A 25,800-nucleotide genomic window follows, 5' to 3' on the forward strand; every position below is an offset into this window, starting at 1 on the left:
ACATTTCCGATATTTAAGTTAATAATAAATTAGGAATAATATTTTAAAAATACTCAATCAAATTATCAGAAAGTTACCCGTTATCTCTATATATGCGTGGAGAATAATGAATGAGTACTATTAATTGATCAATTTTGCATAAGACTAACAAAAAATAAAAGTCTATCTTTGATATCACGAAATTATCTGTTCGCCATTCTATTCATATCTTCAATATAAGAGTCTATGTGTCCTAATAAATAGGATAGCTAGAGTCTATGTACAATCCATAACTTTTTTTTAACGGTTATCCTTTGTGAAAGATAAGCCTTGAACCCTTCCTCGGACCAAGTCAACATTGACTCTCCACTCGGATTACAACAATATGTAAGATGGTTCGATTTTGTCGTTGCTTACAACGTTGATGTGTTCAATGACATCCCACGACAGCTCTACGAGCCTCTAATTGAAGACCCATGAGGCCGTCGTGAGAACGTGGTTTGGTTTTATCAATCCACTACGCTATTATTATAGGTTGACAAATTCCAATGGCAATGCCGTCAGTCTAGGACTCAAATTAACATTGCTGTCGGGGGTTTCATAGATCTATTGGCGTGGGTCCCTCATTCTACGCTATTATTATAGGTTGACAATTTCCCATGGCAATGCCGTGAGTCTAGGACTCAAATTAACATTGCTGCCGTGGGTTTCATAGATCTATTGGCGTGGGTCCCTCATTCTCATGTTGTTGTGCATCTGCTTTGGGAAGTTTGATTTGTTCATTGGCTTGATTTATGGATGGATGGTTTGATCTGAATTGTCTAGTTTGATTGGCCGAATCATCTGATTTATGTTGGATGGTCTAGTTTGATTCAGAGAGGACATTTTAGTCTAACCATTATTTGTAATAGAGGCATTTTAGTCCAATCCAATTAGTCGCAATGGTACTTGAGTTAAATCCGAAATCAGCGGTAGGGTTATTTTGATCTGATGTGTACAGAAGCATTTTAGTCCAACCAATAAATTATTAAATCTATAGCAAAGATATTTTTAGTTAATCAACTGCAACAAAACCTACGTCTTTAGGTTCGTTTTTATTTTTCAACCGCTTTTAATGCTCTCTCAACTATTCCGAACTCCCAAGGGGCCTACATCATCACAGTCTCATATTGGCTGTACTGATGGGACCCTGCCTCTTTCCTTCGGTCTCCTCAATTATCCTCCTTTTTCTCTAGCCATTCACTCTTTATCTTGGTCAAGCATTCCGGCCACGAGTTCCATGCGCCGTTGTGCTCTACTGTTAAATCCGCAATTTCGGCTTTCCTTTCATTCCCGTCAGGCTAATCACGTATGCACCGTCTCAAAACTCGCTCTTACCACCACCATCAGATACTTTTTAGTGTACCACCTTTATCCCAATTAAATTTTTTGAATAGTTCACAAAAGTTTGTTGGCAATATGTAATTGGAGCATTGCTATGGAATAAAAGGCGTTTCCGGTTTCCAACAGTATAACTAATTTTTGGAACTTTTTATATAATGGGGATGTTCCTGAATTCTTACCGACAGTTTTCTTAATACTTTTTTTTTTTTTTCCAATACAGTTTTCTTATACTTTAAGTGGACGGAAAGAAAATATATATATATATATATATATAAATAATTTCTTTTTGCAGATTTAAAACAAATTGAGACCAGTAAAATAGTTAATTCTTTTGTCTGGGCACAAATTTTTACTATCATTATTTTTAAAAAATAAATAAATTCATTGAAATTACAAATTTTAAAACTATATTAATCATTTTTTTAAAGATATTCAGGACAATTTTTTAAGTCTTAAATGTTAAACTGAGTTAAGATAAGTTAAGTTCTGTATAAATAATAATAAGTTAAAATGATAGAAAGACTTTCGTGAGATCCACTTAAGAAAAGTTTAGATGTATTTAGATATTAAGATAAATTTAAATATAAAAAAATTAAAAAAATTATAAGTTTCACATATAAAAAAATTTTGATTTAAAATTAATTTATCAATTTAAAAATTAGATGTTTAAATATTAAATTTAATTTAAAATTATTTTAAATTGATCGGAGCTTACAGACCAGATTTAAATAATACTTTTTGGACTTATCGCAATTCTCTCCTAATATTTTAATTAAAAAGTTAAACGAACGCCAAAAAAAAAAAAAAAAGTTTTAATGATAAGCGGATTAGGCCGCTCGGACCCAAGAAGTACCTACTTCCATTCTATACCCATATTATTATTATTATTATAATTATAGCTTCGACTTTCGGTACCGTAACTGTTCAGATGTTACAGATTTGCTAGAATAGACGTTATATGTTATTTGCCGCAGATATTTTGTAATGATAGTATGTGATCATTTTATGATAGCTCCTATAAGCTCACTTCAATTTTATTTTATTTATCAAAAATATTACAAAAAGAGTTCTGTTGCATTTCTTTTAAAAACAATATTATAAAAAAATTTCATTATATACAGTTATTTTTATATATTTTATTGATATAATTTGGTCTAATAAATTATTTTATATTAAAAAATAAGGTAGTCAATTTTATTAATAAAGCACATAAAAAACATATAAAATTGACTGTATATAAAATTTTTATTATAAAAAATATTAATTAGTTATTTTTTCCCCAATTGTATTAGGATCTGTTGATTATCAAAAATAAAAATAAAAACAAAAATACACTGCTTAAAAAGCAACGACACTTTCTCTTAATTGCTTTTCATTAATAAGTAATTAATATTTCTAAAATCTTTATTCTAATTTCTAATTTAAAATTAAAACATCTTGTTATTATTATTACTATTATCAAATTCACTAGCTTTTGTGGTAGGTATTTAAATATAATTTAAATAATTATATTGATTTGAGTTTATGATTTTAAATATTTAAAATAAATAGTAATTTAGTACATTGCAGGAATAGAATTACTAAATTTGAACTTTTAACTCTACATTTTATCCTTTTTTATTAAAATTATGGGAAGTAGAGAGATTGCGTACTTTATCTTTTGGCCAATTAATTTCTCTCATCTAGTAGGTAAAGTATGATTGCTTGCAGTCCAAGCAGAATGTGTTAAGGAATAAGGATATCCCGATTCCAAATAGTTAACCAAAACTTCCTCGTTCAAGATTTGCAACTAACTAGCTTCATGCATGGCCAGCTGTAGGTGAACTACAGGCATGAATATTGCCCTATGCTTGGTAACATATTTATGTTTGAGACAACATGTTTATTTATTTATTTTAGATAGATAAAAATATAATATAAATAATTAAATTTATCTTTTTTTATCGGCTTAACTTTTAAGAATATGTATTATCAAATTAAACTTGTGAAATTAACGATGATTTCACTATACCAATTGAGGGAAATAATATAAATATTTTTCAACTTGGATTTTATGGTTCTTAGTCACATCAATTGGTATGGTTCAAGTGGCTTATTCTAGGGAAATAAGTGTCTTTTTTGTATAAATTGTTGACATAAAATGTTATTTAAAATGTGTCACATTAATAGACGTGATTAAAAATAAAAAATAACATTTATTAGATATTTATTTTCTGTTACTAAAATTCAAGTCCTATTTATATCAATTTCCAAAAGTCTTTTAGTAAAAGACTGTTATTTTATATAATTAAAAGTTCTACATATTATACTTTTATTATATTTTCTTATATGATGAGATGACATATCCTATAAACTTTTGAATTTTTTCCTATAAAAAAAATTAGGATATGAAATCATCACATGTGCAGAAATTTAAATTGATGAAAAGAGATAAATTTAATTATTTATATATTTATCTTAATATAAGACAATTAGTAGTGATAAAAAGTATTTTTTTTTTTTTTGAAAAGGAGCACTACTTCATTGATCAATAAGCCGCAGCACGAGATACATCAAAACGGACAGAAGCTTTGACCACAGAAGGGCCATCTTCTAGCCAAAATTTTCACAAGAGTCCTTAATAGCTTCCTTAGCTGCAGCGTGGGCAGCTTGGTTTGCTGATCTATATACAAAAAATAGTCTCCAAAATGGATGAGCCGCCATCCATTGTTGAAGGTCCTCAGTTTCTTGGCCATGCCACGAACTATCCATCTCCTTGGAATTGATTGCATCGATAACAACTTTGGCATCCCCCTCAAAAATGACTTGATGCATACCCATCTCAAAACACATAAACATAGCCCTTTGCAAAGCTGCTCTTTCTGCTTGTGCAGCTGAGAAGACCCACTCTTTAGGAGCTGTTAAGCATGCTTGGATCTTACCTTCACTGTCTCTCACAATGATGCCCATCCCCATCCTGTTTAAGGACTTGTCAAAAGCTGCATCGACATTAACTTTGAACATAGGCCACTCAGGAGGCTGCCAAACTTGGTTTGATGTTGCTACAGCTGTTCTTCCTTCAGGTCTGTTGCTGTTCTGCTGTTTAACCTCCCTATGCATATCAATCTCGGTTTGAGCCCTTGCTATAATAGATCCTGGGTTGCTGAATTGGTCTTTAAAAATGAAGCCATTTCTTCTACTCCATATATGATAGCAGATGACTGCGGCCAACTATAATTCTTCACTTTTTAAACTGTTTGTCATCTCTTCCCACAACTTCTGGAAATCAGGGAAAAAACTATTCCATTTTTTGAGCTTACTACCATCACTTCCCCACACATCCCTTGCTGCTGGGCAAGCCCAAAGGGTATGTAAAGAAGTTTCGGCCTCCCTTATACAAATGGGGCATAGATTGCATTCCACAATGTTTCTTCTGTATAAATTGCCTTTTGTTGGAAGGATGACTGAGAGGCTTTTCCTAATTAGCATTTTAACCTTGCCCGGGACCTCAAGTTGCCACAACTCCTTCCATGTCCCTTTGTTCATTCCACCTGAAGATGATTCAGCTACCCTTCTACTAGCCAGCTTTGTATCCATAAAATATGCACTTTTGACAGAAAAGATGCCTTTTTCAGTCCCCACCCATATCCTTTTATCTCTGGCCCCTGTACTACTAATATGAATCGAGAATATGGACTCTTTTTCCTCTTCATTGAAGATAGTACTTACCATGTTTACCTTCCAAGTCCTAGAATCTTCCTCAATTAAAGCTTTCACTTTGCTATCCGGATCAAGAGAGTTAACATGGGTCTGAATCTGAAAAGTTACTGGTTTAGGCATCCATTTGTCCTTCCATATTTTTATGTTTCTCCCATTTCCAACTCTCCAAACCAGCCCCTCCTTTACTAGTCCCATATTGGACCAGAGGCTCCTCCAAATGTACGATGGTGACCCTTTTAACTCAGCCTCCATTACATCACAATGCTGAAAATATTTCTGTTTGTATACCCTCGAGACTAGGGATTGGGGTTGCTTTACCATTCTCCATATTTGCTTGGCTAAGAGTGCTCTGTTAAAGCTGTTGAGATCCCTGAAACCTAAACCTCCTTGATTCTTCACTTCCCCCATTTGTTTCCAGGATTTCCAGTGTATGCCCTTCCCTCCCTCTTTATGCTTCCACCAGAAACTGGCCATCATTCCTTCAATCTCTTTAAGGAGTTTTCCAGGCATCTTGAAGACACTCATAGAGTATGTAGGTATTGCTTGCAGCACACTTTTAATTAAGATTTCCTTTCCAGCCATTGATAGAAACTTTGATTTCCAGTTGTTTATCCTCTTCCATATCTTCTCTTTTAGGCTACTGAAGGTGTTGTATTTAGATCTTCCCACTAGGGTAGGAAGCCCGAGATATCTATTGTAATTATTACACCTTGCTCCATTAATCTGCTGCAGAATAAAATCTTTTGCTTCCTTCTTTGTGTTAGAGCTAAAGAACACACTGGTTTTCTCTTTGTTCAAGGTTTGGCCTGAAGCTTCCTCATAAACAGCCAGTAGACTCTTGATCTGATACCACTCAACTAACTTGGCTCTGCAAAAGATCACACAGTCGTCAGCAAAAAGGAGGTGGTTTATCCTCAGACCATTCCTCTTCACAGCTATCCCTTCAATAAGGCTACCATTTTCTGCATTATTCAAGAGGGTACTGAGGGCTTCAACACAAATTAAGAACAGATAAGGTGACAGTGGGTCACCTTGTTTTAGCCCTTGTGTGGGGAAAATTGTCTCTCCCGGTATCCCATTAACAAGAGTAGAATAGGTTACTGACCTGACACAAGCCATCACTATTTTGGTCCACTTCAACCCGAAACCCATCTTTATCAGAATAGCCTCTAAAAAATTCCACTCCACTCTATCATAGGCTTTTGACATATCCAACTTGATGGCCATTGACCCCTCCCTACCTTTCTTTTTTGAGTACATAGTATGAAGAAGTTCATAGGCAACCATAATATTGTCAGTTCTGAGCCTATTTGGAAGGAAAGCACTTTGGTTCCAGGATATCACCTTTTCCAACACCCCTATCATTCTATTTGGAATTACCTTAGAGATGAGCTTGTAACCAATGTTGCATAGAGAAATTGGTCTAAAGTCATGGACCATGGATGGGGCATTTACCTTAGGGATTAAAACAATATGTGTGTGGTTCATGATCCCTGGCATATTCCCTGAGTTTAGAAAAAACAAAACAGCTTCTGAAACCTCCTTTCCCACAGTCTTCCAATGCTCTTGGTAGAATCCTGCACTAAAACCATCAGGGGCGGGTGATTTATAGGGGGACATCTGCTTCAAGGCTGTTTCTATTTCCTTTATAGAAAAATTCCTTTCCAGATTGACTCTCATGTCTTCTATTACCCTTTGCACAACTCCCTATAAGCAGAAACTGATGCACTCTGGGTTAGCCTGAGTTGACTGATACACTGACTTAAAGTATTCTTTAAAACCCGCAGCTATGGCTTCCCTCTCCACTAGCTCAGTGCCATTCATATCAATCAGTAGTGATAAAAAGTATTAATGATATAAAAATAAGATAAAATGTGATATCTATGATTATTCTTTATATGATGCATGAATGGTGCATGCATGTGAAAATAGATAGTAGTTTTTGATTTTGGCTTACAATATGTAAAATTTTATCTATTTAGATATTGAAAGTGTTTTATTTTATTATTATAATTTTTTTAAATTTTAATATAAAATATAATAAATAGTTTAATTTTTTAAAATTTAAAATAATAATAATATTAAAATAATATTTTATTTAATTTTTAATTATTTATATGATTCAAATTTAAATGAGAGTGCATGGAGTGGGCTGGAGGGCTACCTCATCGTAGTCCAATTCGAAGTAATAAGTTATTACCGGCTCTGACACCGCCTCACTAAATACACTTCATTTCATCCAACTCTGTCTGGCCACCACCTTCTTCCATCAACTCTCTATCTCTCTGTCTCTCTCTCTCTGTATGATTTTTCATTGAGAGAGTGTGAGTTGGTTTTCTCTTCTCGCTGGTTTTCTCTTCCTCTCTCACAAATGGAGAGGCCTTTTCTGGGCGGAGAAAGCAGTGGAACTGGGGCTCGTCGGAGAGACCGCCATAATCGGTCTGATGCTATAGCTTTTGGGTCGCCTTATGAAAAGGCTGCGGCGCTGGTTGATCTGGTCGGTTACATTCGTTGTTTCCTCTGCCATTTTTTCATATTAGACATAGTTCCTAAAAATGCTGATCCCTTCAAGTTTGATTTTTGTTCTTCTGGATAAGCTAAGGCGACTTAGCTGTGGCTTGGTACTGGTTTGGTGAATTCGGTGGTGGGTTTGCGTTTTAAACTACTTGAAAAGTACTGAGTGATAGTTTTGGAAGTGGAATAGAAGTTGGATGTCACCCTAAATTTCTGTTCAAATTTTATAACGCGTTCGAGATATGAACTATAATGAACGATCTTAGTTATGGTTGTTTACATTCATTTTGTTTTCTTTGGATGTGATTCGAGGATATTGAATTGAATTTTCCAATGGGTTTATGTGCTAGTATATGCAGTCTAATGAAAGATCTTGGTGTTGGTTTTTTAGACTTATCCAACAAAGCCTTCATATGTTAGCATTTGTCCAACATTTATACAACAAAGATCTTGGTGATGATAAAATGATTCTAACTGCATATATGGTTTAGGCTTTGGTTTGGGGGTTGGCTTTTGAAAAATTTAAACGTACTTATCTGGTTCTGAGGTGAATTTCATAATGGATTTTTATTTGATTATATGCAGTTTGATGAATGATATTAGCTTATGGCCGTTTAAAATGATTTTGCGTTCTTTTGGATGTGGAATATTATGGATTTAGCTGTGACTTCTGAGTTCGAAATGGAATATAACGCAGTTTAATTAATTATTTCAAGATATTCAAGATTAATGTTTGGTTCTACTGTTGAAGTACGTGGTATATATACATTCATTTTTTAGTGGACTACCATTAACCTTATATTTCAATAGAATTTGAATTCTTCTTACATTTTTCGTGTTTGAATTTCGAACTTGATCTCAATGAAGAAGAGTTGTATGTGTGTGTGTGTGTGTTAGAACTCATCATAAATGTGATTTTGAAATTTTAATTTGTAATAGAAGTACAAGTGGTGGCATATGTGATATGTTTGACATTGACTGCAGATAGATATATATTTTTTCTTTTACAAATAATGCTAAGTGGTGGCATGTGTAACCTATTTGACATTTACTGCTGAGTGATACTTATATAATTTTCATTTCAAGTATGGGGTCTTTGAAGTCAGATCTTTCTACAAAGCCCTTCATCCCCATTCTAACATTTCTCTTCCTTGGAAGAGTATTTGGAGGAATAAGACTCCACAGAGAGTAGTTTTTTTTGATGGCTGCTCTAGGAAAGAATTTTAATGGATAATCTAATTAAGAGCCAGGTATTGGCAGTGGATCGGTATTGTATTTACAAAAGTAGAGGAGAATCTGTTGACCATCTGTTACTGCTTTATGAATTAGCTAGTGCTCTGTGGAATTATATGTTGTATCTTTTTGGAGTAGATAGGGTAATGCCTTGAAGAGTGGTACTGGACATCCTTGTGTCTTGGAAAGGGCAATTTGGTAGTCACCCTTGCGATTTTTTGTGGAAATTGACTCTGTCTTGCTTAATGTGTTGTATTTGAAGAGAAACAAATAATTCCAACTTCTGAGATTGTGAGAAACCAGTGGAACTTTTGTTTCCGTACAGAGTTTTCAGGATTTTCTTCTTCTTTTTCCTTTTATTGCTTAGGGTTAGATCTTCTATGCTCACTGTGTACATGGGTTGGACCTTTTCGAATTTTGGCAAAATCTTATTTACAAAAAAAAAAAAAAAAAAAGGAACAAGAAAAAGAATCCATCAACAAATTGACAGCTTGTGAGGTTTTCGTATTACTTCAATAAGAATTTTATTCTCAATTTTCTTTCAAACAAATAATTAGTTTTATTTTAAATGCATTGTGCAGGCTGAAGATGGTATTGGTTTACCTGAGCAAATTCTTGAACAATCAAACTTCCAGAATGCTGCAAAATTCTACTTCATGCTTATTCGACTTGATTTCATTTGGGTCCTCAATTATTTTGCATTGATAATCCTAAATTTCATAGAAGTTAGTACACTTTCTCTTCAATTTTGGTTGCTTGGTTAAGGCCCTAAGCAATGCACTTTCATAAACAGAAGTTGTTTGTTTATTCTTAACTTGCCAATGTGTGTGCAGAAACCTTTGTGGTGTACCAACTATTCTACATATTCTTGCAACAACAGGGACTACTTTTATCTTGGGGAACTGCCCTATTTAACCGGGGTGGAGTCTCTTGTATACGAGGTAAGAGTTAGATATTGAAAAAAGTTATATTCTGCCTACTTCTCTATGCATACATGCATTTGTGCTTATCAAGAAGTGCTATGAATATATTCACTTCAAGTTTGAGTGCTGACCCACTCACACAAAATTTAAGATATCATGAAAGGTTGGGAGTGATGATAAATTCTTTTGACCAAGTAAAACCTCACCAAGGGATAACCATTTGGAACCACCCTAGAAGAGTAAACCTGGGGTAACAACCTCGTCCACCATAACCGTGTATTTGATTATCTTGGAGAACTCCTAGTGTTAAGCTGAACCTTGAATGTCTGGGTCTACAGCTCATCTGCCCTTTGACCACTTGGCTGCAATATGACGGGTGGCGTGATGATAAAATGATTCTAACATTTATCCAACAAAGCCTTTTATGTCAGCTTTTGTTCCTTCAAGTTGCTATCTTTATGTGCCAAGGGGGTAGGTCATAAATCAACTTGATTGGGGTTTATTGTCTTTCAGATGTGTGATTTATCCCTAAAATTATCATCACGATTCAAGTATACTGTATATTTAAAGCAAAGCATGCTAGGCATAATATGAAAATATTAAATGGTATTCCATGGTGAGTAAAATGTTTCAATACTCCATTTTAATTAGCATTTCCAGAAAGAAAAAAATTAATCGTATATGGATTCTGTTTGTTTTCCTGGATTGCAGGGCGGGGCCCCATTGGTATCATCCTGCCCTCTGCCCCCTGCCCCCGCATGGGCAGAGAGGGGTAGCCCGCCTGCCCATGCGGGTGTGGGGTACTGGCCCCTGTTGCCCACCCCTAGCTGAATGTACTGTAGGTATTGAAATATCACCTAAACATCTGTCTTTGACATGACCCGAAAAAAAATCGATTTAGATTGATTTTTCCTGTTTAAATTGAGTCGGTTATAAATCGAATTGATTCCACTGCATGATTGGATTCCACCACCGAAGTAGTTAAATTGGCCGATTAGACTACTTCTAGCCGGCTCCAGCTAATTCAGGACTCTATTCCTTGTTTTTTGGATTTTGTTTCAAAGGCTATATTCATGAATTGCTTTCATAGTGATGCTATTTAGATTCATATTATACTTTTGTTGAAGTTGGCCAATGAAGGCACATATTAAACTCATTCATACTGTTTTCAAATGCTTAAATTGCATTTTGTATTTTTAAAATATGTTTATAACAATAAAATACCTGATTCAGAATATGTCTTGGATCATTCGATTCAATAAATCCGATTCCTGTTTTTTTAAGTTGGTCTTATTGGAAGAAGCCCTCAGTTTGTCTACTTTGCTCAGAACACAAGTATGATCATGGTGGGCGATTGGGTGTTTTTTTGGTTTTTGTTTTTTGGGGAGGGGGGTTACTTAAACTCGCACGATAATTAGTTCTTCCATGGAAATGGGTATTAAATTGTGGTTTAGGTAACTCTGTGCTCTCCTGTTAGTGATAATTCAATGGCGCTTTTATTGTCAAGTTTTTTAATTTATTTATTGTAGTTGCTATGGTCAGAAATTTAATGATGCTAAGGTGGTACCCAAGTCTTGTGTGGATGCTTCAAAGTGCAGAGCTGTTTGCTTTTAGGGATTTTTAGATAGTTAGTCATTTGCATGTTGCATAAGTTTCTGTTCTTATGCAGGGCATAACTCTCATCATAGTTGTGGCACATGCTTTCTTTCCAATCTCGTATGAAGGGCATCGCCTTTATTGGAAAGATCCTCTTAATCGCTTGAAGGTACTTCCCTCCAGATTATTTCTTAAAAGTTAACTTTTGAGTAGCCAAAAAAGAAAGTTATTTTCTGATTTTTATCTTATATAATTGCCAAGAAGCTATTCTTTTTTTTGTTTTTTTGTTTTTTTTTTTTTTTTGTTTTGTTAGGTAGCTAGAAACTCCTATCTATAGTTTGTGCTATGGTTTCACATTATTGACTCATTTAGCTAAGAAGTTTACCAAAGAAACTAAATCTTTTGCTGGGCTTGACCTGTTTTGTTTTGAAGTCATATTCTCAATTATATTATTGCCACTTTTAATTCCATCTACCGTAGCCGATTTTTTTTTTTTTTTTCTTTCCTCTGTGCTTGATATTGCGTTATTGTAATACCTTTAGTTTGAATCAAAATACTCTGAGCTTTTGGTGCATTTTTTGGGTAATTAAACATGTTAGTATTACCTTGAATGAAGTAACCTCATCCATACTTGCATTGTCATTTTTTCATCTTCATATTCTTGATTGTATTTTTTAGATCTACGTATTGCTTTTCGACTGCCTATTTTGTACCTTAATAAACTGTTGTAATAACTTTTAGCACTTCTCTTGTAGAATTCCCATATATTAGGGTACTCCTACTTTAACAAAATCATCACTTGTAAAAAAACAGTCTTCTTTCTTCATTTGATGGGGGCTTAAGCAAAATTATCTATCATGCAAGACAACCTGAATGTTCCTTCATTTGGAGTTTTTGTGAATGAATTGGCAGAGTTGGTGGAACCTACAATGGTGTATTATTTGGGACTTATTGTAATTTTTCCCTAGAAGGAGATCATGTGAAGCACATTTCTGTCAAGCTATGTTTAAATTCTTGAATTTTATTATTAAATGAAATCTCATTGATCTTTGTTTAGTTACTGGAAGTTTCGTTTGAGCCAATAATCAAGTTTCACCCTCATGGGATTAAAATGATAGTTTTCTCATTTCCTTAGACTGGGAAAGCGCAGTTTCTAGAGCTTCACAAAGAAGGCTACCATGGCCTTGCTTGAATCATTTCCCTCTTCTTCTTGATTGTGGGATTTTTTCTGGTGGTAAAAGGAGCTTGAAATTATGTGGTAGAAGTTTGACGGATGTGTAGAACAAGTAAAGTAATGGCACTAGGTCACCTTATAATCTTCATCAGTCTCATCTTGCCTTAATTAGTGAGGGACTCCATTGGGTCATCATAGGCACTAGGTCCAAACCTAACCAACAGTGCCTTGACAATTGTGTCCCAATCTGTAAGCTGACCAGATTCCTCTAGATCTTGGAACCAAACCAGGGCCTTCCCCTCCATGTGGAGGGTAGTGTAATCGGATTCTGTGGTAATGTGTTGTGAAAGTTAAAGAAATGGTGTACCTTATAAAGCCAGCCTGTGGTGTCCTCTCCCTGGAAAACAGGGAACTCTAGGCGTACCTATTGTGTACGGTTCTGGTCTGGACATCGCCTCCATGGTGGTTGTCCCCCTCTCCACGCAATAGTATCCCTAATGATAATTCCCCTTGACTGTAACCTTGATTTTTTTTTTTTGTAACTTTGTTGTTAAAGTTGTAAACTGTTGCATGACAGATGCTGTTTGGCTGTGCTTGGGTAGTTAGATGAGATCACTCCACTACTATTCAATATTTTAACATGACTTTTTTACTACATTTCACTACTTTTTACTACTATTCATTACTATTCAATATTTTATTATTACTTTTGCACTACTATTCACAGATCATCTGAGATTATCTCACTACCCAAATGTAGCCTTAGTCTTTTTAGGGCCATCATCTCAGTTTCCAGGGTTTGGTATTGTGCATCAGTGGCTTTCTTGAGTACATTGAAACCATCCTGTAGCTGAGTCAGTCGGTTTCCTTCAGCAATGGCAGTGTATTTACTTTTCAGTTTCATAGAAATTGGTGTTCTTTGATACCAAAAATGTAAGACACCCCTTGGCTTGTATGGATTAGTAGTGTAATTTCTCACTTCTAGGGTGAGAAAACCTCCAAGAAATTTAGATTACGGAAGAAAAAGAGAATAGGGGAAGAAGATTCTATTACTTTCTGGACAAAAAACTCAGTCCATCCCACTACAGCTATTTGCCTGAATCCCCAACGGAATTCTTCTCATCTAATGCGCCTCATGGGCCAGGGCTAAATAAAGTAACACACAACAACATAAGGAAGTTAAAGAAAAGTCCACTACATCTTTAATCTATGTGGGCTGAAGCCCATTACAACTAATAACCCAAATTTACTAACTTTTTAATGACGCCCAACAGCTGCTACGAATGGTAGCCCAAGCCCAACTCTTGAATTGCTTTCCTCCCGTACGACTTGAACTCAGAACACTTCAGTTGTACTCTTCTCACTTAAGCAGTTCACTTCTTCTACACTTTTCCTTTTCTGTTCTTGACATTATGTGGGGTCCAAAGATGTAGATGATTTACTGATTTCGTCACTTGTTTGCAGATGCTAAATTGGTTTTTGGTGAGGCAAATTCTGATAATCTTTGCATCATCTGTTCTTTTGTTTTAAAGTAGTATATGTCCTAAAGAATAACCGTCTAATCTGAATTGCTCCTTGTTGGCAATGTTGGTGAATATTCTTGGCTGTAGGGTTACTTCATTCCCATGAATTAGGTCTTCCTATCCCTTTCAAGGAAAAATTTATTTGGGATGGGACTCTTAAGATGATAGAATGTAGTTTATGCAGGTGGAAGTGGCTGCATTGATAAGAGTTTGGATTAAATTCATCAAAATGACTGTCGAACTTACCTACTTAGCTTTTGTCACTCTTTCTGCCTTCAGGGAATTGTTTGGAGAAATTACAAAGGGCTTTCTTGTGTTGTGGTACTTCGGTTAAGTGGTCCAAGATGTGTTCTTTAGTTTCCTTGGGAGGATTGGGGGTCTGAAGTTTATTACGGTTTAATAGAGGCCCCTTGTAAAAAGGAATTTGGCATTAGGCAAATGAGAGAATTTTTGGAGAATTGTGTTGGATGCAAAATATGGGAGATCATGGGATGGGTGCTGTTCTAATGATGTTAATGGGTTGTATGGTGTAGGCCTTTGGAAAAATATTTTGGAGAGTTTGCTTGTTTCACTAGCTTTTCTAGAGTTATTTATCATTGCTCGTTTTGTGGGAACTACAGTTCCGGATCACTTGTAGTTTATCAGAGCAGTACAAGACTGGGATTGCTTTTGGATCCCTCGAATTTGAAAAGGCTTATAAGGGGTGGTGAGGGAGGATTATATCTGTCGGGTCCACTCAAAGTGTGGGGTGTTTGATGTAAAATCATTCTATGCTTCATTGTATCCAGAATATTATTGCATTGTTAGGTGTCTAGTGCTCTTGCAACTACTATTCTCGGTTTTGTTGGCTTAGATTGGGTTAGGCCTTGCAAAGTGGTGGAGCTTTTGGTAGATGGTGGCGGACTTTTAGGATTTTTTTTTTTTCCCCAAAACCCTTTATCTTTGGAGGCGTACTCATTTTGTTTTTTCTGTTCTTTTATGGGCTTGTTTACACTTCTTTCATTTCTTGATTAGTGTTACTCGTTTATGCACTGCATACTCAGGCAACACATTTTGTTTTTTACTAATAGCAGTGGCTTATTTCATCATTAATAAAGTGTAAACTAAGAACAATAAATTGAAAATTCTTATGCTGTTGAATTTTCTATGGTCTAGGATTCTAAACTGTACAGATATAAGTGAATAATCTTGATGAAAACAATGTCTCATGAAGTCCAATTAACAAAAAATCCTATATAGGATAAAAATGGACATTCCTAAAGTGTGTTGCGACTGATGTTTGGAATCATTTAGAGCATTGGCAGCTGTAGCATCATGAAGAATAAGGATGAGCAGTCAGAATAAGTATTTCTGCATCTTACAAATCTTTTGATCTTCCACTTTTTGGTTTAATTCATAAGTTCTGTCTTTGTATGAAATCCGTAGAAAATATTGTCTGTTATAATAATCAGAGGTAAAGGCAAGCTGACATATCTTATTTATCCTCTGAAAGTATAATGTTATGATGTTGTTTTCCTTGAGTCTGATTTAAACAGTTCCCTTTTATGGTTTTTCAGGTGGCTTGCTTGTTAATTTTGGTTGCTGACATATTGGTTTATGCCATCTATTTGTCTCCAGTGGCCTTTGACTATCTTCCATTCAGAATCGCACCATATATCAGGGTCGTGTTTTTCATGCTTAACTTTAGGTAATATGTGATAAATGGGTAGTTTTGTTTTTCTTTTTCATGTGACCAATCCACTTGTATGCTTAAATTCAGGAAATGTAGGCGTGCACACTGATTTTGAAGATGTCTGTACTATGAACTTGGGCTTTGAAAAATTTATGCTTTGATATATGATATCGCATAGATGGTAAATGGAATCCTGCATTATTTGAGAGGGTGAAGTTCATGCTCTTTATGATGATTGCAAGGGACTCCAATTGTACCATGGACTAGTCCTTTTGGATTATGGCTCAAACATGGTTTGGACCTTCCTTTGGGGCATTATAAAAGATATCAGAACCTATTCCAACAGAAATGTGGGATTTGAGCTGTGCCACCTATAATGGAATGGTCCAACGAGGATGTTGGGAGTCTTAAGGGGCTGCATAGATTATGATACCTCCATATTGAGTGAGTATAGGTTGTGAATGGGATCCCATATTGCTTGGCAGGAATGTTCATGCTCTTTATAATGATTCTAAGAGACTTCAATTGTAACATTGACTAGTCATTTTGGAGTATGGCTTAGATATGGCTTGGGCCTTCCCTTGGGGCATTACAGAAAGTGAGAGAATAAGAAAGAGATAATAATATGAAGCTGGCACAATTCAACTTCAGTTTCTATTCTATGCTGGTCACATGAAGAGAGAGAAGAGGAGGGAGAGAAAAGAGAGAAGAAAAAAAAGATTCTTCAATTTTCTTCAGCTTTAATTTATAACTAAGGCTGTTTGTGCATTACACCTGACCATTAATTGTCTTTATAAGATCTTAAAAGAAGTGGGAAACTTCTAGAACTTTTCCTAGCCTATACACACACACAGATATATCCTAGCTAATACTTAAATTTACTTAAGCAGGAATAACTTCATAAAAAAATATAGCAATCTTTAGTAACATATTTAAGTGCTGTACTTATAAAGAAAAAACATACCTAAGTACTGTGAAGCAGCCTTCCATGATCTTACTGAATTCTACTTCGTTCTGCCAGTAATCCCTTAAACTAGTAGCACTGTCACAGAAACTGAAGCACTTCATTAAGAATTCTAGGTGCATGCAATTACTTATTGGATTTCCCTTCACGTCGCCCAAAGTTTGGGTGTTGACATAAAGTATTCAAAGGACTTGCTGCTTATGGTGCTTTAAAGTGAATCCTAGGTAAATGGATCAGTTATATTTTGTCCAAAGGAACCTCTTGTTCCTTCAGTCATTAATGTTGACAACTGCAAAAGAACTGAAGGCATCATTGAGGTAGACACGGAGTTTACATCAGATATAGCAAATGAGAGAAAAGAGAAAAACAAAATCCTGGAAGCTAAAGCTAGAAAGACACGTGTGGGCTGCCATCCAATGATAAAGAGAACTGAAAAAGAAAGCCTTAAGGCCTTCCATGGCACTTGTTCTATCCACTAAACTTTGGCCATTAATTTCCCCCCACATGTCCCACATCAAACAAGTTGAGATCATTTTCCACAAGGAAACATTGTGATGATTATCAAACCATCCTTTCCAGGATTCCTATTGATCAACCACTCATCTTGGCATCATCCAATTAGACCAAAAAGACTAAGAACAACCTTGACATAATGAGCTAGCCACTTCACAATGGAGTAAAAGACGATCAACGGATTCTCCATTTTGCTTGCACATACAACAAATCTATCACCATAATGTGTCTTTTAATAGAAGGATCTTTGCTCATGCACCCATCTACAAAAAGAAAGCTGTGTTCAAAGGAGCATTATTCCAAATGGTCTTCCATGCGGATCTTTGCTAGTGCACACATTTTATGCTCACTTGAATTCTTTTAAATGGAAACAAGGTGGCAGCATATCTTTTCCACCTTGTTTCCATTTAAAAGAATTCAAGTGAGCATAAAATGGGTAAGACAACCCACCTCCCAATCTATTGCCACGTGGATAAACTCCACTTTAGATTGAGAAGGGCCGATATCTGTAAATTGTTTCTCACCAATTTTTCCTTGGCCCCAATGATTGAGGAGAGCCTTCATGTATTACCACCTCCCAACAAGTTTTGAAAACTGCCATAGGATATCCATTTGGTCCTGGGGCCTTGTCCCCACTCATTTCTTAACTACTGCATTTCCTTCACAGAGGCTCAAAAGCCAAACATCCATCTTAGGTCTCCATCTGAACTTTTCTGTATACAACCTCTTGTAGAACGACATAATGTGCTCACTAATCTCTTGATGTTGGGATACTTATATGCCATTCACATTCAAGGAGTCAAAAGAGTTGCTATGCGGGTAAGAATTAGGCACCTGGTGGAAAAACTTGGTACACCTTTCAGCATCCTTTAACTACAAATCCCTTATCTTTGTCTCATAAAATCTCGTTCAAAAGGCAAGTCTCTACACCTCACTTCATTACTAGTTTTTTCTTCAACATCTAACACCTTTTCCTCTAGCATAGCTTCAAAAGTGCACACTTAATCTAGAAGAAGCTTTTATAACTAATAAAAAATCTTGTTTCAAAGGGTTAAGAATTATTATTATAGAGAGTTTGATAGGCACTATATGGTAACCATTTATCGTTTTAAGTTAGAATTACTGCGTGAGATGATTTCTAAACAAATTGGCATAGGTGTGCTAACCTAGCCTTCTTTGTGGTTTTTTTGATTATTTTTTTATTGGCACTGGGTGTATGGAACAAAGTTCAGACTGATCTTGTTGGTGCACAAGCCTTCAGCAAAGATTTTTCTGCGAGTGCACCTTCGGTAATTTAAGGAGAAATTCCCTCAATCTGATGGCCTCTAGAAATCGTTTACACCCAAGGGAGACCTAGAGAGTGCATACCGCAAAGTCCAAGATTCTTTACCACCATTTTGAGTCAACCCCGAGGTGTCCAGTTTGATTATTATTGTGGCATGTTAGTTGTGCTCATTATTTTGTCTTTATTTGAGGTGTAATGGTTGATGTCCAGTTTTGTGGTGGAGATGTAAGCAAGTTGGAAATATTGCAATGTCAATAATGTGGTTTTAAAGGGCACTCCACTTTGTATTGTGAGGACACTTTTTTAGGAGAAAAACATTTGATGTACAAAGGATTAATGGAAACTTACTACATCCACTTTTATAAAATCCTTGCATGATTCGATGCGGATTGTAGGCAGTATTCATTGTGATTCTTTCCTCCATATTTGTGCTCATAAAAAATTTGTTTGTGTTAAGATATAAAATAAACAATAAAATCTACCTCTTCCTATCAGCTTAAGCTTTTGGGACAAGTGGTGATTTAACATGGTATCAGAGTAGAGGTCCTGAGTTTGAACCCTGACTCTACACTCTACCCCATTTCATTAAATATTCCACATGTTGGGCCATCTATTGAGAATGAGTCTGACCCACACGTGAAGGGGAGTGTTAAGATGTAAAATAAACAATAAAATTTACCTCTTTCCATCAGTTTAAGTTTTTGGGACAAGTGATAATTTCACAGTTTGTAATTTCTTAGGGGAACTTTTCATTTTTATTTTTATTTTTATTTTTTAATTTTTATGACCTATACTTATTCCTTTATTTTTAGTAAAACATTTACTTTTTATCCAAAGGGAAAAAGTTACGTTTTATTTTTCATGGTCTTCAAGTAATTTTTTGAAGGTAAGATAAACTTTATTTATTTTTTAATTGGTAAAAGAGATTTTATTGATCCATGTAAATAGGCAAAGCCCGAGTTCAGAAGGAGTATACAAGAAAGATCCTAGTTACAAAACTAAGTGCTACTGATAGTAGCATAAAAGTCATTAAGACTCTTTCCGTTTAGTACAATAGAAGATGCCAAAAGTAGTAAAGTATGAAAGAAAAAAACTCTGAAACCCTCTGGAGAGAGTTCCCTGTTCTCAAAACATCGTCCATTTCTTTTGGTCCATGTGCACTGCATTAAACATAGAGGTACCATCTTCCATACAGCTGCAATCTGGTGATTGCCCCTTATCCCTCGCCAACAAGACAATAGATTTATGACTCTCCTAGGCATAGCTCATGCGATACCAAGCCTCAAGAGAATTTCCTCCCACAATACCTTAACTACTTTGCAGTGAAGAAGAAGGTGGTCCACAGATTGATAAACTTTATTAATGATAAAAAAAAATTGATGCTACCTAAGTAGTAAGTACCAGAGGGTATACATGAGAAATACCTAAGAAAATGAAAAAAGAGTAAAGTAGTTCCGATAACTAGAAGGCCATAATGAGCAATCATCCTATGATAAGAGGGGTTTGAAAAAGAAATGATTAAGGTCTGTTGGATAAAGCATCCATGCATGTAAGGTGTTATAAGACTGTTAGGTCAAACATGAAGGCTGGTACAACTGTGACACCCCCTTTTTATGTGTATTTTCACTGAAGGAATATTTTAATTTAATTAATATAATAGTTCTTTTATTTTAAATTATCGGATTTTAATTGGATTTTAATTGCTGTTGAGTTTAAATTGCTGTTGAATTTATTTTAGCTTGTCTTTGGATTTAAAATTAAATAGTTTGTTTTTACTAGTTAATTATTATATTTTAGCTTTACGTTGTGTTTAAAATATTTTCTTAGTTTTATTGCTTTTAAACTTATTTTCGTTGGATCAGTTGTTGGACTCCAGAGGTGAGGATTGAACCTCATTTCTTTTCTTTTCTTTTTCTTTTTCCCTTTTTCCTTTTCTTTTCTTCTTTTCTTTCTTTTCTTCTTTTTTCCTTCTTCTTTTTCTTCCCGTTTTCCCCCTCTCCCCGTGCGCAGCTCCTCTATTTTCTCCTTCCCGTCGCCTCCACTTTGACCGCCCAGTTCTCCGCCGTCCGGCCACCGTTTAGTGCATCGCCACCACCATTCTCTTCCCCTTCCACCAGATATCATTCCCACCAATTTTTAGAGCCATCGGACCAGCCGTTAGCCTTCGAGAGCCGCCGGAAGTCGCTGCACCTGCTCTGTTTTTGCCCCTGTCGCCGGTTGCTTTCGCAGGCCAGAACCGCCGCTTGCCGGCCGCGTGGCCTACACCACCCACCCAGTTTTCTTCCCCTCTCACCAGTGAACATCCCCACCAAGTTTCACCTCCATCCGAGCCACCGTTAGCCACCACGAGCTCCTCCAAGCCATACGGTTTTTCACTGTTTCCGGCGCCGTCGCACCACCTCCGGCCACCATCTCTTCACAGCTTCTTCCCCTACCTCTTGCCGACCTAAACCACCCATTTCCGGCCTCGATCCGTTGCCGGAGCAGCTCCCACGAGCTCAACTCCGTTCAGCTCCTTTTTGGTCTTCAACCGCCATTTCCACCACCACCTACGGCCAAAACTCATTTCTCTTAGCTTCATAAATATCTCAAGGCCATTCTCTATCAATTCCGAGCCTTGGTTTGTCCCCGTTCAAAAGTGGGTATTTTACAACCCACGGCCACAGTGTAAATTACACTGTTACGTTGCTTTTCCTCCGCCGTTTGCAACACCGCGAGCTTTCAAAAAATACCATATAGCGCTGTAAGTATTTTTCAAACTCTACTTTTAGATTTAAATATATTTTACTCTTACAATAAATTATTGCTTCTGGTTGGTTGATTCCGGACTGAGTCCGAGGAGTTCGGGGGTCGGATGGATTGAGGACGGAGTGCTTGGTTTTGCTTGTTTGTGTTTGCTTGATTATTTGAGCCATGAGGCGTGAGTTGCATATTGTGTTTATGTGCATATTGTTTTAATCGAGAAAATTCCGTTTTATTGGCGTAAATGGTTTTTGGGTGCGTGTGTCTCATGAGCCCAAGCCGGGATGGGTTATTATCTCGGTGGAGCTCCTCTGGTCACTCGGGAGTGGATAAAACTGAGTGACATCCCCTGGGTTGTCGCAGGGCGACGACCGGATCGCATGATACGGTAACGCTATCGTGTCGACTCCGTGGTCCCTAGAGTGGCGGGGACTAGAGGATGGCCTGGCCAGGTACACGCGGGGCGCGAGTCTGGGCATCGCTCGTTTAGGTGTCACATGCATAGTCGTTACCTACGGTATGGCACAGAGCCAGGGTGTGCGGGTGATCCCTAAGGGAGATCATGGTGCATGCATAACCGGACTGTTTTTATGGTTTTCGGATGTGGGCCATTTTCTGGGAAAATGGCGATGTTGGTTTTCGAGGCTTTTGATCCATTTTCTGGGAAAATGGTGGTTTGGGTCATTATCTGGGATAATGACGAGACTTGGTTTTAAGGATATGTTTTTGTGGGCCAAATGGATTTTTGGCGTGTGTGGAAAAATATGATTTTATGGGTTTTGCGCATTGGCATCACTTTACGCATATTGTCTGAGTTTTATATGTTTTTATCTGGTGGTGTTTGGATTTTACTTACCTGCGACACCATTTTTGGTACCGTAGATTTTGGTGCAGAGATCGAGGATGAGGAGGAGGAGGCTGAGCCCGAGGACGCGGCTCCGCCGGGGTGCTGAAGTTTATGCTTTGTATTTAGTTTAAAATTATGTTTGTATCCTGTAATATTTTAATATGTATATTTTGAACAGCTTTGTATTAAATTAAGAAAAATTCTGGTACTTAGTTATATGACTTTGCTATCCGCTGCGTGTCCCTTCGTGCACATTTGTTGCTTTTGCACACTTTTAGCACACGTCGATAGGGTGGTGACCCGTGATGTCATCATCCGGACGTCTCAATTTCCCCGTGTCCGTGCGTGGGGATTTGGGGGCGTCACAACAACTATCAAATTACTTGTTCAAATGTGCACTACTATGTCCTAGGAGATTGTTTTAGGCCCATAAAGGGCTTTCTTTAGTTTACATACTTTACCATTGGCTGGGGATAATTGAGGGCCAAAAGGAAGTTCTTATACACTTCAGATCTCCATAAAGGAATGAATTCATCATACCAAACTGCTAAATGGGCAATCTGAGTTTCCTGTCAAAGAAAGCAGTACATAAAGAATTCATTTTAGCTATTGGAAAAAGAAGTGTCTTGCTGGGGTGGAATAATTGGGATTTTTCCTGTATCATTATCAGAACCCTGACTAAAACTTTGGATATAAATTGGAATTTTTTATTGCGTACAAGGGCAATTCAGGTTGAGTTATGCACACAGTGTTAATAGTGTTGGGACAAAAAAACTTTTCATTTCCTGGGGACTACCTGATTAGAAGAATTGGGCCAGTGATATGTCATCAGAGGCTATAAATCAAGTCTCAATGGTCTGAGGGCTTAGACAATGATTAAATGGATGGTGCAAAAACATTTTGCAACTAGAACTTGCTTAATTGCTGTAGGTACCTATAAATGATGACGTACATGCTTGGCTTACACAGTTTTTTACTGCTAAACAATTTATAGTACATTAGCTTGATGTTTTCTCATTCTATCTTGGTATTAGGGAACTACGAGCAACCATCCTCATCCTGGCCGGAATGCTTGGCACGTTCTTGAATGTCTTGGTATGTTCACTATCTTATAAATGTACCTATATCCTCCCAGGTTGCAAATCTTTTTAGTTTCTAAATGATAAGGGTATCACTCTTTATAGAGAAAGAATTGTTGTACATTTTTTTTTTTTCAGTTGTGAAAATATTTTTAGTTGTGTGACTTACTGCACGAGTGGTCTATTGCTGTTTGCCAGAGTTCTCCTCCTTTAATGGATCTTGTTGGTGTCTTCATTAGTGTAAGCATTAGGGGCCAGAGTTCTCCTCCTTTAATAGATCTTGTTGGTGTCTTCGTTAGTGTAAGCATTAGGGAAAACCCCTAGGGGTTGGCTCAAGTGGTAAAGGATTTGGTCTTGGTGGTATGCACCATCTAAGGTCTAAGATTTGAATCCTCTTGGGTGCAAACAATCTCTAGGGGCCATTGGACTGGGGGATTTTTCCCTTGAATTACCTATGGTGCACTTGTAGGAAACTCCTTGCCGAGGGCTTGTGCATCCCTAGGATTAGTCGAGATGCAGTTCTTGGACACCCAGTGGCAATAAAAAAAAAAAAAAAAAGATTCATTAGAGTACTGTTTTATATAGTTACTCTATTTGAGGGTCTCTTTGCAATAAACTTTATTGCTTCTTAAAACGAAAAATATCTCTTTTTCAGCATGTAACTCTAGGAAATTAGGAATGGTGCACTTTCATTTTCATCTTTTTCATTTTAATCCGTTGTCTTGTTTTTTAAAATACATACTTTGTAATTCTTTTACTTTTCATACTAATTTCTTACTGATTTTGTTCAATTGCAGGCTTTAGGGCTGTTGTTTCTTCTGTTTTCCACTTGGTTAGCCTATGTTATTTTTGAAGATACCCAACAGGGAACAACAGAATTTACTTCATACGGTACCACTCTCTACCAGATGTTTGTTCTGTTCACCACATCCAACAATCCAGATGTCTGGATTCCTGCATACAAGTAAGCGGGAGCTTCAAAATTCATTAAGATGCTTTAAAAATAGTTATTTTCTTTTTCCAGCAGTGTTCAACTTCCAGCTCGCTATGGGTAAACGATCTTGTTTTCAGGTTCAAATTGTACATGTGTCTGCCATGTGACAGTTTCTGTTCGTGATTGTATAACTAGTTGGTCTATTAGGATTTATTGGTTGTGATTTAATACAAAACAGTTGAGAAATGGTTGGCTTTAAAATATGAACTATTAATTTGGGTGGGTTTAAATAATTCAGGCCTGGTCTGCTGCTGGCAGCAATTCAGAGCTCTGTGTAAAGGAAGCTTTAGTAAAATCAGTGCCAAAATCTTAAGCTATTAGAGGGTACGCCAGTAATGTTTAAAGCTCAAAGATTTAATGATCTGAAGATTTTCCTAAGGATTGGTACACCATATAATATTGAGCAATTTGCATGCTTAACAGTGCAGAATAAGCAGAATAAACTAACAAATGGAGGCTACCAGTGAACCATGGACCACTTGCATGAAGGCTCTGACACCATTTTAAGAACTACCAGTTTCCAAAGCATATTAGGGACTAGGCCAACAAAATGTATATATATTACCACTTACAGGGACAAGAGGATAGACAATTATCTGAGGTCATTACTCCTAGGAACTAAATCATGCCCTCAAAAGAAGCTTCAATAGCTGCTGCATGAAACTCTGAATAGGTGACAGATTATAACATCTTTATCACAGGCCACCATCATTAATTCCTAAAAGGACATCATTCCTAAATAAGAAAGATTATGAAAATAGTAAACTAAGTTAGACGCATCTCAAACAAAGGAATGACACTGTGACAAAAAAGGGGATGCTTGGGAAATGAGATGAGATGAGAAGTCTGTGAATAATACTGAAATTGTTTGAGTTATGATGTTTTATAGGGTTTTGAAAAAAGAGAGAAAAAGTTGAATAATAATATTATAAAGTTAAAATATTGTAAAAATATAATCTTTTAATATTGTTTTTGTTTTGGGATTTGAAAAAAAGTTAATTTTTTTTATGTTTTGTTTGGAAGTTTGGGAAAGTTGTAATGTTGGGTAGTGATTAGATGAAAAAGATGAAGATTTGAAATTGAAAAGTGTATGTTTGAGTGTTGTTTGGATGTTGAGATGGGATGGGATGGGATGGGATGAAACCATCTCAACATCCAAACAACCCCTAACAATCATGTCCACTGCTACAGAGCATTCCACCAACTATATAACCAGCAACTTATGACCCCAAAGGAAGCATAAGATAAGACTGTAAGATACAACTACAAGACTAGAAATATAGAGGTGTTTTATCATTTGTATACCAACTTTCTAAATTTATTTGGTCTTTGGACTTGCTTTCCCCGAGCTTTTGGCAGCTTGCATCGTGTATTCTATCTATCTTCTTTTGAGGCAGTAATTTATGCTCGCATAAACATTTAGAGTTTTCTTTGGTAAGAAACTCAGAGAGCCCATGTACTTCATGATTGGTTATTTTTTGACTTGTGTTATCCATGTGACTAATGTTCAAGCATTAAATGACGTGATATCGACATGTGAGATAAGCTTGTTAAGTTGGCATAGATTCGATTTTAGAATACCACCGCCATTTTTTCCTTCAATGAAAAGGTATTGTAAAATTATATAATCTGGATAGAAGCTTAAAATTTCCCTTGGAAAAATGTTTGGAGATGCAAGGT

General features: G+C 36.3%; 2 protein-coding genes across 7 annotated transcripts in view; one reads left to right on the forward strand and one right to left on the reverse strand.

Moving 5' to 3' along the window:
- Positions 1 to 3,954: 3,954 nt before the first annotated feature.
- Positions 3,955 to 4,461, reverse strand: LOC122306328. The gene has a single exon (XM_043118760.1). The coding sequence runs from the start codon at positions 4,459 to 4,461 to the stop codon at positions 3,955 to 3,957; it is 507 nt and encodes a 168-aa protein (XP_042974694.1).
- A 2,820-nt stretch (positions 4,462 to 7,281) lies between these two features.
- The window catches only part of LOC122307466 (two pore calcium channel protein 1A-like), a 66,966-nt gene continuing 48,447 nt past the window's right edge, over positions 7,282 to 25,800 (forward strand). For 4 of the 6 annotated variants that reach the window (XM_043120363.1, XM_043120364.1, XM_043120361.1 and 1 more), the window contains exons 1-7: positions 7,283 to 7,558; positions 9,390 to 9,533; positions 9,642 to 9,749; positions 11,401 to 11,496; positions 15,581 to 15,711; positions 23,082 to 23,142; positions 23,924 to 24,090. In XM_043120363.1, the coding sequence (XP_042976297.1) occupies positions 7,433 to 7,558; positions 9,390 to 9,533; positions 9,642 to 9,749; positions 11,401 to 11,496; positions 15,581 to 15,711; positions 23,082 to 23,142; positions 23,924 to 24,090 (833 nt within the window). In that variant the 5' untranslated portion in view covers positions 7,283 to 7,432. Of the gene's footprint in view, positions 7,559 to 9,389; positions 9,534 to 9,641; positions 9,750 to 11,400; positions 11,497 to 15,580; positions 15,712 to 23,081; positions 23,143 to 23,923; positions 24,091 to 25,800 lie in introns of all 6 variants that reach the window. The other 2 variants (XM_043120365.1, XM_043120360.1) reach the window with 2 other exon arrangements.

Source organism: Carya illinoinensis, chromosome 4 (assembly GCF_018687715.1).
Source record: "Carya illinoinensis cultivar Pawnee chromosome 4, C.illinoinensisPawnee_v1, whole genome shotgun sequence".
Classification (NCBI taxonomy): Eukaryota; Viridiplantae; Streptophyta; class Magnoliopsida; order Fagales; family Juglandaceae; genus Carya; species Carya illinoinensis.

What these genes read in the sequence shown, in the direction of transcription:
- LOC122306328 (XM_043118760.1), bottom strand. Translation starts at nt 4,461, where the DNA reads ATGCATAGGGAGGTTAAACAGCAGAACAGCAACAGACCTGAAGGAAGA.